Genomic DNA, 14,617 nt, shown 5'->3' with positions numbered 1-14,617 from the left:
ACCTTCTTAATGCCATCTCTCCTACTCTTATTCCTTTTATCTGTCACATTCTCAACCTCTCACTTTCCACTGCGACTGTCCCTGCTGCCTTTAAACATGCTGTGGTCACACCTCTCCTTAAGAAGCCTTCACTTGACCCTACTTGTCCCTCTAATTACCGACCCATCTCCCTCCTTCCTTTTCTCTCCAAATTACTTGAGCGTGCTGTTCACCGCCGCTGCCTTGATTTTCTCTCCTCACATGATATTCTTGACCCATTACAATCTGGTTTTCGCCCTCTCCACTCAACCGAAACTGCGCTTACTAAAGTCTCCAATGACCTATTACTGGCTAAATCCAGAGGTCAATATTCCATCCTCATTCTTCTTGATCTTTCCGCTGCTTTTGACACTGTCGATCACAGCATACTTCTCGATACCCTGTCCTCACTTGGATTCCAGGGCTCTGTCCTTTCCTGGTTCTCTTCCTACCTCTCCCTCCGCACCTTTAGTGTTCACTCTGGTGGATCCTCTTCTACTTCTATCCCTCTGCCTGTCGGCGTACCTCAGGGTTCTGTTCTTGGTCCCCTCCTCTTTTCTATCTACACTTCTTCCCTTGGTTCATTAATCTCATCCCATGGCTTTTCCTACCATCTCTATGCTGATGACTCCCAAATCTACCTTTCTACCCCTGATATCTCACCTTGCATCCAAACCAAAGTTTCAGCGTGCTTGTCTGACATTGCTGCCTGGATGTCTCAACGCCACCTGAAATTAAATATGACCAAAACTGAGCTTCTCATTTTCCCCCCCAAACCCACCTCCCCGCTCCCCCCGTTTTCTATTTCTGTTGATGGCTCTCTCATTCTCCCTGTCTCCTCAGCTCGAAACCTTGGGGTCATCTTTGACTCTTCTCTCTCCTTCTCTGCTCATATCCAGCAGACCGCCAAGACCTGTCGTTTCTTTCTTTACAACATCCGTAAAATCCGCCCCTTTCTTTCCGAGCACTCTACCAAAACCCTCATCCACACCCTTGTCACCTCTCGTTTAGACTACTGCAATCTGCTTCTTGCTGTCCTCCCACTTAGTCACCTCTCCCCTCTCCAGTCGGTTCAAAACTCTGCTGCCCGTCTCATCTTCCGCCAGGGTCGCTTTACTCATACTACCCCTCTCCTCAAGACCCTTCACTGGCTCCCTATCCGTTTTCGCATCCTGTTCAAACTTCTTCTACTAACCTATAAATGTATTCACTCTGCTGCTCCCCAGTATCTCTCCACACTCGTCCTTCCCTACACCCCTTCCCGTGCACTCCGCTCCATGGATAAATCCTTCTTATCTGTTCCCTTCTCCACTACTGCCAACTCCAGACTTCGTGCCTTCTGTCTCGCTGCACCCTACGCCTGGAATAAACTTCCTGAGCCCCTACGTCTTGCCTCATCCTTGGCCACCTTTAAATCTAGACTGAAAGCCCACCTCTTTAACATTGCTTTTGACTCGTAACCACTTGTAACCACTCGCCTCCACCTACCCTCCTCTCTTCCTTCCCGTTCACATTAATTGATTTGATTTGCTTACTTTATTTATTTTTTGTCTATTAGATTGTTAGCTCTTTGAGCAGGGACTGTCTTTCTTCTATGTTTGTGCAGCGCTGCGTATGCCTTGTAGCGCTATAGAAATGCTAAATAGTAGTAGTAGTAGTAGTAGTAAATCCTCAATGATTAATTATTCTGGACCAGTGTGAAGTCACTGTAAATGACAAGTGTAGCCAAGTTCTGGACCAGAGGTCCTATTTCTTCTGTCTGTTGCCAGTAAATAGGCTGAATTTCTGGAGATGGTTCTGCACTGATGCTCTGTTGCTTGTGAGCGGAAGGAAAATTGATTATGATTCCTATAGCTTATAGAGAAGGTTTTCTTGCTTGCAGAGTGGATGAGGGATGAAAGTGGAAAAGATCTGCCTTCTTTGCAGATGAAGAGCCAGACAGAAGCGGGGGATCAATCCTTATTTGTGTTGTTAGCTTTTGGGAACTGAGGTCATCCAATCACAATGCCAGAAAAGTTGAGACTAAGGGGTAAGTTTACTAAGGTGCGTTAGCATTTTTAACACACCTGTAAATTTAAGGTGCATTAAACACTAACACGCCTATACATTTCTATGGGTGCTTTAGCGTTTCACGCGCGTAAACCATTTATGTGCGTTAAAAATGCTAACGCACCCATAGCACCGCTTAGTAAACATAGGCGTAAGGATTTTTTTGTTTATTTGTTTTTTAGTTCTTGAGGTGGAAGGGGTTACTTTGAACTAGTCACATGTTTCTTTGCAGGTCAGGTGCTCATATAGCACATCTCAGAATGTTCAAATCATTACATACAAGATTAGTGAGGCTTGACTTTTAGTTATCATCACTGACAAAATTCTGTTCAGTACTTAAAGACTATTGTCTGAAAACCTTGAGTAAAAATGGTCTCTCTTAGCTCTTTGTTTACTGTGAACATGCAAAAGTTGGTAAAAAAAAACCAGGAGTTCCAGAGTGAAGATGAACCAAACTTTATTAATCAGTATATCAGTATATTAGTATACTGATTAATAAAGTTTGGTTCATCTTCACTCTGGAACTCCTGGTTTTTTACCTACTGCTTTGTTGTATTGTGACTATCCATGGGATTTTGTTGAGTTCTCCATGTTTGTGGATTCTCTACATGCAAAAATTGGAACATACAAGTCCTATTATGTAGGCTAGGCTTGGTCACATTTTAAATGGTTGTCATTTTGCTACCTCTTGAAGTCAGAAATGATTTATAATTTACCTTGCTACAAAAACATTTCTTGAAAATATCATTCAACTGTCTTTCAGCCATTTTCTTTACATCCAAAGCATGTTGCGTTCCTGGATTCAGTACAACCTATAATTTAGCTATCAATCTACATTTACTTGAGTGTTTAAAAAATTGTTTTACACCAGTGGTTCCCAAACCTGGTCCTGGAGGCACCCCAGCCAGTCAGGTTTTCATGATATCCACAATGAATGTTCATGAGAGAGATCTGCATACCTCGTCTCTTTGGTATGCAAATCTCTCTCATGAATATTGATTGTGGATATCATGAAAATCTGACTGGCCGGAGTGCCTCCAGGACCAAGTTTGGGAACCACTGTTCTACACACTTACTGCTAGATTCTATATATCGTGCATTGCGGAAATCAAAGTGTATTATATAACAAAGTGCATAATTTAATTGGTTAACTAGCTAATCAGGGCTGTCAATTGGATGTTAACAGCCAATTTTCAACACTAATTGGCATTAATTAAGATTTATGCACACAACTCACTAAGCATATTCTGTAATGTGATGCATGTAAATTCTAAGTCACATAGCTGCCAAGGAGGTGTGGCCATAGGTGGAGCATGGGCATTTCTAAAATCTATGCACGTTGTAATAGAATACTCCTGCTCTGTGCCTAATTTAGGCATCAGGATGTACGCCAAGTAAAACATAGTGTGTATGGTCATGACTAAATTTGGTTGCTTGGAGAGCTGCTCTGTGTATTCTATATACCGCACGGAAATTTAAGCGTACTCTATAAAATTTAGGTGTGCTTTAAAGAATATGCCTAGGTGTATTTTTCTTTCCACATGGAATTTTCAGGCACCATATATAGGATCTAGCCCTTAATTTGCTTATAAAATTACCCCCAATATGACATCTCAAGAAAGGCGTATGTGATACGCAAGTGTTACAACATATGCATTTCATTATTGTTTATTTTGGTGAACAGTATCACAGCCTAGAAAGAAAACTCAAGTAGTAGAAGACATCTAAGGCCCCATCTGAATATGAGAAATAATTTGTCCGTGTTGATAAATAGATGCACATTTTCCAGATATAAGATGGGAGGAGCAATAATGCAAAAGTCTATATAGAGAAAAAGTAGCATCACTCAGCAGCTTCATTGTATATGTGCCAATATGGAGACAGTAATTTTGCGACCACATAAAAGTGTTAGCACTTATACACATGGGGGGAGATTATATATATGGCGCCTATAAAATTGGAGCTGAAATAAGTGCCGAACAAGCATATTCTATAATTGGCACCTAGATTTAGGCACAGTATTAGGACGATTGGAAACAGGACAAAAACTAGAAGAGGTGAACTAGGTCATGTTTCCAATAGTGTTGTACCAAGCCCTCAGAAAGGGAGGATTAAAGGATGGGCAATAGATGTGGGATTATATCTTGAGAAAGGTGCTTGGTTAGAAAGGCAGGCCTGGGGTCAGCTTTAAACAAAGAGGGATTAAGGGAGGCAAGGGTTTGTGATTGAGGAATGGGCAGTCGGCAGGTTGAAGGATGACCATGTTGAAGAGGGACAGGGTAGGGGGGAAGAGTCTGCCTACATTCGGGGATTGACTTGGTTTGCACTACCTCTGCTGTAGCTATTCTTGGCATTCAATATCTCATTGGCATTTCCTCTTTTCAGCTTTTAATGGATTGCTTACTCACTCTGCTGCTCCCCAGTATCTCTCCACACTCGTCCTTCCCTACACCCCTTCCCGTGCACTCCGCTCCATGGATAAATCCTTCTTATCTGTTCCCTTCTCCACTACTGCCAACTCCAGACTTCGCGCCTTTTGTCTCACTGCACCCTACGCCTAGAATAAACTTCCTGAGCCCCTACGTCTTGCCCCATCCTTGGCCACCTTTAAATCTAGACTGAAAGCCCACCTCTTTAACATTGCTTTTGACTCGTAACCACTTGTAACCACTCGCCTCCACCTACCCTCCTCTCTTCCTTCCCGTTCACATTAATTGATTTGATTTGCTTACTTTATTTATTTTTTGTCTATTAGATTGTAAGCTCTTTGAGTAGGGACTGTCTTTCTTCTATGTTTGTGCAGCGCTGCGTATGCCTTGTAGCGCTATAGAAATGCTAAATAGTAGTAGTAGTAGTAGTATACAGAATATGTTTAGTTGATATATCAACAACTAAATCTATGCACGTCCATTTACACCAGTAAAAACTTGACGTAAATCCCTGTGCATAGATTTAGGTGCACTGGGCCATAATCTATAACTATACATGTAAATGTCAGAACACCCACGAAACACCCATTTCCCTGCTTATAATCATGGTCCTTTTTGCCTGCACGTGTTTGAAATTTGGTGCACTTTGTTACAGAATACGCTTAGCAAGTTGTGTGCCTAAATTCTAATCAGTGCCAATTAGTGTTCATTATTGTTTCTTAAGTGCTGTTATCAGCGTTCATTAGCTTGTTAAGTTACACGCAAATCAGTGCGAATCTCTAGGCGCGCTATATAGAATCCGGGGAATGGAGTGTAATTTTAGGACAGGTAGCTTAAGTTTCAAGATCAAGGGGGTACCTGTATTTAGCTAGTTTATAAAATCTCATTAGCGTTTATGCATGTTTATAAATTACTAGAGGTAAACTGGCAGAAATCACCATTGCACTGAAGCCGCAGACATTTTGCAAGCCGAGCACATGGGTGTGTTTTTTTTTTAATGTGTGCACTTTGCAATTCAACCTGTCCTCTGCTCAAACTCTGCCCTAAAAAACGCCTACATACATGTAACACAAAGGTATGCACTGTTTTGTCACTGCATGTATTTTTATGTGCATAGCACCTGGGGAAATTTTATAAGAGCCTTTTTACACGCATATAAAAGGGTTTTACATGAGGAAAACTTTTATGATTTCAAAAAAAATGCATGGATATATGCCACAAATTTATGACATGTTTTTCAGATGTTGCTATGACTGAGAAACCCATTCATGCTGGACATGGCAATGTGTACAAAATCCAATGGTCTCTAATGTTTCTCAAACCTCACACTAACACTATGTGCGCTGAACTCTGGAAAGGGGATATTAGCGGTATACATGAACTAATTTGAATTGAATCAAAAAGTGTTTAAAAAATGAACCCTTGAGTAGTGACACCCACTGCTTAAAGGGGCCACTGTGTAATATGAGTGGTCTCCTTTCCGGATGTGGACCTGCAAGTTCTGGTAACTTATTTCCCCCACATCCCACCTTCCAAGCTCCTGAACTATGTATATGCAAAAAAAAAAGAAAGAAAGAAACTCCCTCCCTAAGGCCTTTCCGCTTATGCAAGCCCTGCCTCTTAACAAAAAAAAAAAGTGGCTACCTCAGGGACCCCTTCCACCCCCTTCCCTAATACCCCCAAATCCCCTCCAATTCAGTTTCAGGAGCTATGAGAGAAGGGGCCTGGAGGTAGCCACTTCAAGGGACAGAGCTTGAGAGAGAGGAAGAGCTTTAGGGTTATGTCCTGACTAAGTAGGGACTACTCCAGTCCTTTCTACTCATCAAGCTCTTCCTCTTCAGAAACAAAAATAAATACTCCTAAGAGTTAGGTGCTGTTAGATTAAATCCTACCACACCTTTTTTCCATTGGGGGTTCATTAGTACATTTTTAAGACAGGGATCCTTGTGTTGAACTTATTTCTGTCATATGACTTCACTGTATTAGGAAGTTTTATTGTGTTTTCCAGACAATGCTGATTTGATAAGCCATGTTCCAGTTGCCGTTAGAGTACTGGATGTCAATGACAACCCCCCAGAGCTCATCAGAGAATATGATGTGGTTGTTTGTGAGAATGCCAAGCCTGGTCAGGTATGTGCCTAATTTTTGTTTTCTATATTGCATGACAGAGAAGTAGATGCATCTCTCTCTGTACGTATATATATATATATATATTTTTTTAATAAATTTATAAATGCTTTGGATGGAACTCTGAGGATCCCATTATCAATTTATTTATTTGCTTATTTATTTTGAAATAATATGTTTCAGCATAAGATGCAGAATTTGGTGAAATTCTCTTATCGAGAAATTGGTACTGCAGTCTGTGGTGTACAATTTTCTTACATCTGTTAACAAAAATGAAAGGGGGAAAAAGTTACTTAGGAGGATTAATTAAGGGGCCCTTTTACTAAGCCGCGTAGGCACCTATGCACAACCAATGTGCATCAGTTTTGAGTTATTGCCTGGCTACCGTGTGGCCCTTGTGGTAATTTCATTTTGGCGCGCATCCACTACATGTGCCTTAAAATAATTTTTTTTTCTGGCGCACAGTAGAAACCAGACGGTAATTGTCATTCTGTGTGCTTAGATGATTACCACATGGTTACAACGTGAGACCTTACCACTAAGTCAATGGCTGGCGGTAAGGTCTCGGACTCAAAATGAATGCGCTCCAATTTTTATTTTGCCGCACATCCATTTTTGGCAAAATGTTTTAAAAAGGCCTTTTTACACGCACACTGAAAATGGATCTGTGTGTGCCCAAAACACACGCCTACACTAGCGCAGCCCATCTTTTTTGGCACACCTTAGTAAAAGGGCCCTTCAATATCTTATCAGTTGATTTTAATACCCGCATTAATTTGCAATATTGACTGTATACATTAGATATGAGCTGCTGCTCACAGTGTTATGCTGAAATATTTTAATACTGCTTGTTCTGCCCCCATATTTATGGAGGCAGGGTATATTGCGATGTATTTGAGAATTAATTGTATTCAATTGCATTGTCTGTATAATAGATAGCATTGCATATTAGGACTGAGTTTCCTGCCATTGACTCCTGGAGCTTTCCCTATTGGCTGTTAGCTCTGATTTAGGACCAGCTCTCCCTCTCTGCCCCTGTGGGCTGTGTGAGAGTGAGAGAGCCCAGTTTTCCTTGCATGCCTTGGTGATCAGCAGCTGTTCTAGAGGGCTGATCCCTCCTTAATCTACTGCAATTTCCTCAAAACTTTTCACCATCTCCCCAAGTCATTTCCCATTTACTTCCCCTGAGTTTCTCCCCCTTATTCTCCTTTGAGTGTAGAAGTCAACAATTCTCTTCTAAGCAACTGAACTGTAAGTTGGATTTTCTTTGTTTATTCTGAGTGCTACATTAAACAAGATTTATTTAAGAACTGAGAGTCTGCTGGTAAAGCTTCAACTTGGGAATGGTTTAAGCTGGCTGTTGTATGTACTCTATGCCTAGAAAAGTACTGTGACAAAATCTTGGATACTACAGTAAAAAATCTCAGGGGGAGTGAAGAATTTTGGAATTATCCAGTGGGTTCTTCTAATAAAGATCATAATGGAAATTCTCAAAGTATCCCATGTGTGGATAACAGAGTATATTCCAGTTCAAGCACATTACTTTAAAGCTTCTAATGTGTTACCTCAGTGAAAATTTGATGCAGTGAAAACCTTGTTAACTCTGAAGAATGAAAATTCTTGCAATAACTTAGTGGATTCTACTGACAAAGACAGCTTAAATGCATGTGTGAACACAGAGTAATCATAAGTATTTCTCATTGCAAAAGTGAAGCGGAGTTAATAGTGCATTGTTTAAAGCCTCTAATGCAGCTCTTTGTAAAGAGTGAATGTATCAGTGGTAAATGCATATGAAATTAAATATAAAGTATGTCTCAGCTTTACTACAAAAGTGGAAAAGTTTGTCAAACAACAGAGTTAAAATGGCATTGCCTTGAAAGTACTTGTGGTGTCAGTGGTGTGGGAATAATGGACTGTTAAAGTAAAAATCCTGATAGCACTTGCTGCTGAAGAGTTATATAGAAACCAGTTTTGGTGCAGTAAAGGAAATATTCTGTCTGAGGAAGTTAGCAAAGCTAAAAAAAATGGATGGCTTGGAAAATCACTGTCTTCCCTGTAAAGAAAGACAAACCTACATACTCGGGAGCCCTTTTACAGAGAAGTGGTAAGCCCAACAGAGGCTAACCACTTGCTCTTTCAGGACTACCGCCAGCCCAACGTGGCTGCTGGCAGTAGTCCCACCCCGAGCACACGCCATTTCCAGGGGGAAAAGAAATCCCCCAGAAATGGCTTGTGTGGCGATAACTTGATGGTAATCGAATGCCCAGTTACCGCCGGGTTAGCATGGGAACCTTTATCACCACCTCAATGGGTAAAAGTTCTCTTACTGCATAGCCATGTGTGTCTGGGGGCTTTTTTATCTGCTGTGGTAAAAAGGGTCCTGGCACATGGGAAAAATGGCCCCTGCCACTAGCGCAGGGCCATTTTTCCTGCAGCTTGGTAAAAGGACCCCTCAATTAGCAGAAGCCAGGTGTTTTGCAGAAAATGTGTCCTCCCCCCATCTTTACTTCAACAATGTTTCAATTATGTTTATGCTCTGCCTGAATACTAATTAGAAAAAAGAGGATTGCCATATAAGGAATTCCTAGTGAAAGGTGCTATGTGCAACAGGAGAAAAGAGAGCTGCCTGTGCTCCACCCCCTCCCCTCCTGCTTTTTCTACAAGGCAACTTTTTTTGGCACAAAGCCAAGGTTCGCTATGCAAGTGTTCTATGAAAAAAACAAGAGAGAGAAAGAGATTTTATTTATTAAACCTACGGCAGATTCTGAAGTAATTGAGTAGACTGGCACAAGAGATACTGCACAAGCTGAAGTAGAAAAACATGTCTCTCTCTTGAAGAAACTCTGGGTCAAAGTTGAGCAATAAATGCTTGAGGTTGTCTAAGGGGAGCAAGGCTGAGGGCCTCAATACTGAGCAGCTGCAAATAGCCTATAACCAATATCAACAAAAATCACAACTGTACAGCCAATTTCTAAGCAGGAAAGATACATCAGACAGTTTGAAGCCCAAAGAAAGAGACAAAAGACCACCAACCTAACATACCAGGCTATGTTGGCAGAAACAATGAAAGACACAGAAACATACATGGCCCCTGCAGGAGAAAATCAGTATCAACATTGGTAACTCCAGACACAGTTCTAGAAATTCTAGAGATTTCATGAGTCTAAAATCACACAGGACAAGCCACTCCAGCAGGTTCCCTATGGCTCTATTGCTCTTAAACTGCAAATAGATGCAGTGGCTGCCATATTGAAAGTTCTTTATAGTAAACAAGAAGCATCCATAGAATGTGATAAACTTAACCTGAAGAACAATAGCAAAAAGTTTCTGCCACCTCTGAATTCAAGAAGGCAGAGTTAAATATTTCCTTCAAGCTTCTCCAGCAATAAAAAGAAGCAGCTGTCCTCGAGGCTCAGATAAAAGCACTTGAAGAAGCCACAAGACAGGATGGTAGGGAGAGCCAGCTCAGTCAAATTGCCATAGAAGATTCTGCCCATTGAACAGCAGAATATATGGAGGCTTATACCTTTGCTCCTAAAAGCACATAGTCACAGTCTGACTCAAAAGAGTCATCAAATTCTGATCAAGCACGTACCTCCACACCAGAGTCTAATTCATCTGAAAGAAGCAAGTCTAAGGCAAAGCACATTACAGAGGTGAGCCACGAACACAATGATCCCCATGCTCACATGCAAATGGATGTACTAACACTGTCTCTCACTCCAGGAAAGTGCACAAAGGGAAATGCTTCATTTCAACCACAGGCTCTGGTGCTGCCTTGAAATTGGGCTCAGAACAAAGTTGAGCAATTATGCCCAGCAAAACACCCTGTGATTAAGCAAGAGCCACCTGACCATCCACACTCCATATTTGACTTCAGATAAACACCAGCACACAGCCAGTCAAAGGCACCTACTGCCAGTGCACTAGAAACTTCAGAAAGAGAAGATCTAGCAACATACATGGCTTGCAGAAATATGGTGAACTTGGGGTTTTAACAGTTCAGTGACTGCCCAGAAACGTATAGAGGGTGGATATCTAACTTTAAGGATGCCACAGCAGTTATGAAGCTCACTCCAATGCACGAGATTAACCTGATCAGAAAGTGGCTGGGAACTAAGTCAGCCAATTGTGTAAAGAGATTACTGGATGCATATTTGCATGAATCCCCTTGAGAGGTTTGAAAGAAATGTGGGAGAGACTTTACCAGCACTATGGCATTCCAGAAGCTATTCAACAGGCACTGATAAAAAGAATAAGGAGTTTATCAAAGGTCACAAATAGAGATAATGACAAGTTACAAGAATTAGATCTCCTCCAGGAATTGGAAGCATTCAGAGCTGATCGGAACCTTTCTTATCTTACCCCTTGGATACAGCTTGGGGTATAAATGAGATTATGTCAAAGCTGCCATATGACATAAGATAAAAATGGTCAGCCGTAGGTGCCAAATATAAAGAGGACCACCAAGAAGGTTTTCTTCCTTCACAGTCTTCGTGAAATTCATCTGAGATTTGTCAAAGAGGAGAATTACCCCAGCTTCATGCTTGATGTGCCTGAAGCAGTCAAGAAAGGCTACTTCCTGAGTGAAAGGCCAGTCAAGAAATACAGCAAAACCAATGTCTATGTGTCTCTTACAGCAAACTCCCAACTGACTGTCCTCCTACTACAGAGAAAGTAGAGGATCCAGACAGACAGTGTCCTATACATAAGAAACCTCATTCCCTCAAGAAATGTAGTGGGTTTAGGGATAAACCCTTAAGAGAATGTAAAGATCTGTTCAAAAGTACAGAATCTGCAACAAATATTGCTCTTCATCCAAGCACATGGCTAAAGACTGTAAAGCAGCCATCAAGTGTATGGAGTGCAGTAGTGAACAGTATGTCAGCACCTTGCACCCTGACAAGAGTAAGTCTAATTCAACAGGAACCCCAGCCTCAGAGTCAAGCCACGGTGGGGAGAAGGAGGTAGAGCAAGTGTCACCAGTGAACATTACTCCACACAAGTGTGTGGAGAAGGCCGCAGTGGACGGTTATGCACCAAGATATATGTAGTTAGTGTGCATCCAAAAGGGCAACCAGAAAAGGCAGTAAAGATGTATGTCATCATAGATGAGCAGAGTAACCAGTTCCTGGCAAGCACAGAGTTCTTTGACCTATTTGACATCCAAGGAGCTCGCTATCCCTACAGCCTCAAGACCTATACAGAGAGGACAAGGAGGACAGAGAGAAGAGCAAGTGGATACGTGATAGAAGTGATGAATTTATCAACAGGACCAATTGACTGACTCTTATTGGATGTAATCTGATACCTGATAATCAAGAAGACATTCCAACACCAGAGGTTGTACAACACCATCATCATCTCCAACCTATAGCGGAATATCTGCTGCCTCTAGACTCAAATTCCAAGATCTTACTCTTGCTGGGAAGAAATATACCAACCTTGATCAAAGTTCATGGGTCACAAGCAGGTCCACCTGATGCCCCATATGCCTACCGACTTACCCTGGTTTGGGTGCTAATAGGTGTTGTCTGCCTTTATAGACTGAGGAGACCAAATGTAGATGTCTATAAAACATGCATCTTGGAAAATGGGCGCACCACATTGTTCAAGCTTTGTCATTACTATCTGCATGTGAATGAGGTTTACAGTTGGGAAGTACCAAACCCCAGCTCAACTATCTGTTGGGACACCTCTCCACCAGATTTAGGAGAGCATCTGGGGAATTTGCTGTTCCAAGTAATCAAGGATGATAACAAAAAAACTCTTTCAGTAGAAGACAGAGAGTTCTTGAGAATCATGGATAAGAAATTCTACAAGGATGAGTTCAACAGCTGGATGGCTCCACTTCCATTCTGGACACCAAGAAAATGACTACCTAACAACAGAGAGCAAGTTCTTTCTCATCTCACTTCATTGCGACAGACTCTGAGAAGGAAACCAGAGAGAAAACAGAACTTAACAACATTCATTCAGAACATGCTGGATAATGGCCATGCAGAGCCAGCTCCATCATTAAAAGAAAATGAAGAATGTTAGTACATACCTACATTTGGTGTGTATCAGACACAAAAACCAGGCCAGATCAGGATTGTGTATTGATTCTAGTGCTCAATTTCAAGGAATCTCACTCAACAATGTTCTGCTTTCTGGGCCTGACATGATCAACAGCCTAATAGGAGTCTTGATCCACTTCATGACCCTATTCAAAGTTGTTGAAGCATTTGCAGATTGAGAGAGGTTGCAGGAAGACCTTTGCAGGCTGGAGGACTGGGCATCCAGGTGGTAGATGAGATTTAGTTTGGACAAATGCAGGGTGGTGCACATTGGGAAGACTGATCCAAATCATGGTTAACTGAGGCTGGGGTCCACCTTGGGAGTCAACACTCATGGGGGGGATCTTGGTGTTATTGTGGATGGTGGGCTGGAGTCTTCTGTCCAGTGTGCAGTGGATACCAAGGGGGCAAGCAGAATTGCTGGGAATTATTAGGAAAGGGATGCAAAATAGGACCATAAATATTATATTGCCTCTGTATCACTCCATGGTGCAACCTTACCTTGAATATTGCAATCAGTTTTGGTCACCGTATCTCAAAAAAGATTTAGTGAAATTAGAAAAGGTTCCAAGAATAGTGACCAAAATGATAAAGGGATGGAACTCCTCCCTTATGAGGAAAGTCTAAAGAGGTTAGGGCTCTTCATCTTAGAAAATAATTTGCTGAGGGGGAATATGATTGTAGACTGTACGAGACACTGGGGTTTGTGGCTCCAGTCACCATTCAAGAAAGATCCCTATTGAGGGTACTTTCCCAAATATTGATGAGTGGGATGTTCCATTGTCACCAGAAATGCAACAATAATGGGAGAAGTGGAAAGATTCTCTAATGACTCTTGATCAACTGCACATCCCATGGACTTACATTCCTGCAGCCCTCAGTACTGCCTGTCACAAAGAGATTGCATTTTCATCTCATCAACCAGCTGATGAAAGAGCAGACATCTACCACCAAAGTGCTATCAGATATACAAAACTACATATAATCAATGACAACTTGGCCCTACAAGGGAACTCTGACGTAAGACAAGGAATTTCTTCATTGTACCCATCATTGAGCCAGTGATCCACATCATGAAGAAACGAAGATTCTGTGGACCGTAGTCCACTGCAGAGACTTGGATACTTTTTTCTCTCTCTCTCTCTCTCTGTTTTGTGTTATGTTTGTTTGTTTATGTTGTCTCTCTCATTTCAGTTCCTAAGAGACTGCACAAGAGAAAGTTGCCAGAGCAACAGTAAACTAGAGACAAGCAAGAAGTTGACAAGTTTTAAGATCCAAATATAAATTATTTTTTGCATATTTATAATGTTTATAGTTTGAGAAGTTGAATAGTGGTATCTACAATACCAGGCACTGAGTGTTCTGCCCCCATATTCATGGAGGCAGGGTATATTGTGAAGTATATTTAATATGAGTATTATCTGTATTCAACTGCATTGTCTGTGTAACAGATAACACTATGTATTAGGACTGCATTTGCAATAGTTTGCAATTTTCTGTGATTGACTCCTTGTGAGCTTTCACTGTTGGCTGTTAGCTCTGAGCTAGGGCCAGCACTCTCTTTCTCTCTCTCTCTCTCTCTCTGCTCCTGTGGGCTGTGTGAGAGAGCCTAGTTTTCCTTGCATGCCTCGGTGATCAGCAGCTGTGCTAGGGGACTGATCCCTCCTTAATCTACTGTAATTCCATCAAGATTGTTCACCATCTCCACAAGTCACTCCCCATTTATTTTCCCTGTGTTTCTCCCCCTTATTCTCCTTTGAGTGTTATAGTTTTTCCTCTCAGCTGAGCTGAGGTTCTGGCCATCTCCTTGCCTCTAGAGTGGCTAGATACAGACTCTATGTGCAGAAGGCAACGATTCTCTTCTAAGCAACTGAATTGTAAGTTGGATTTTCTTTTTTTGTTCTGAGTACTACAATAAAGAAAATTTGCTTAAGA

The 14,617-nt window shown here is 41.6% G+C and overlaps 1 protein-coding gene across 1 annotated transcript in view; it reads left to right on the top strand.

Moving 5' to 3' along the window:
• Window positions 1-14,617, top strand: part of LOC115472864 (cadherin-18-like) — a 588,666-nt gene that overhangs the window by 488,042 nt on the left and 86,007 nt on the right. The window contains exon 6 of the mRNA XM_030207339.1: window positions 6,505-6,626. Coding sequence (XP_030063199.1) covers window positions 6,505-6,626 — 122 coding nt within the window. The remainder of the gene's footprint in view (window positions 1-6,504; window positions 6,627-14,617) is intronic.

The sequence above is a fragment of the Microcaecilia unicolor genome, chromosome 1, assembly GCF_901765095.1.
Source record: "Microcaecilia unicolor chromosome 1, aMicUni1.1, whole genome shotgun sequence".
Classification (NCBI taxonomy): domain Eukaryota; kingdom Metazoa; phylum Chordata; class Amphibia; order Gymnophiona; family Siphonopidae; genus Microcaecilia; species Microcaecilia unicolor.
Note: the sequence above shows the minus strand (reverse complement) of the source record. Positions and strands in the feature narration are given on the sequence as shown.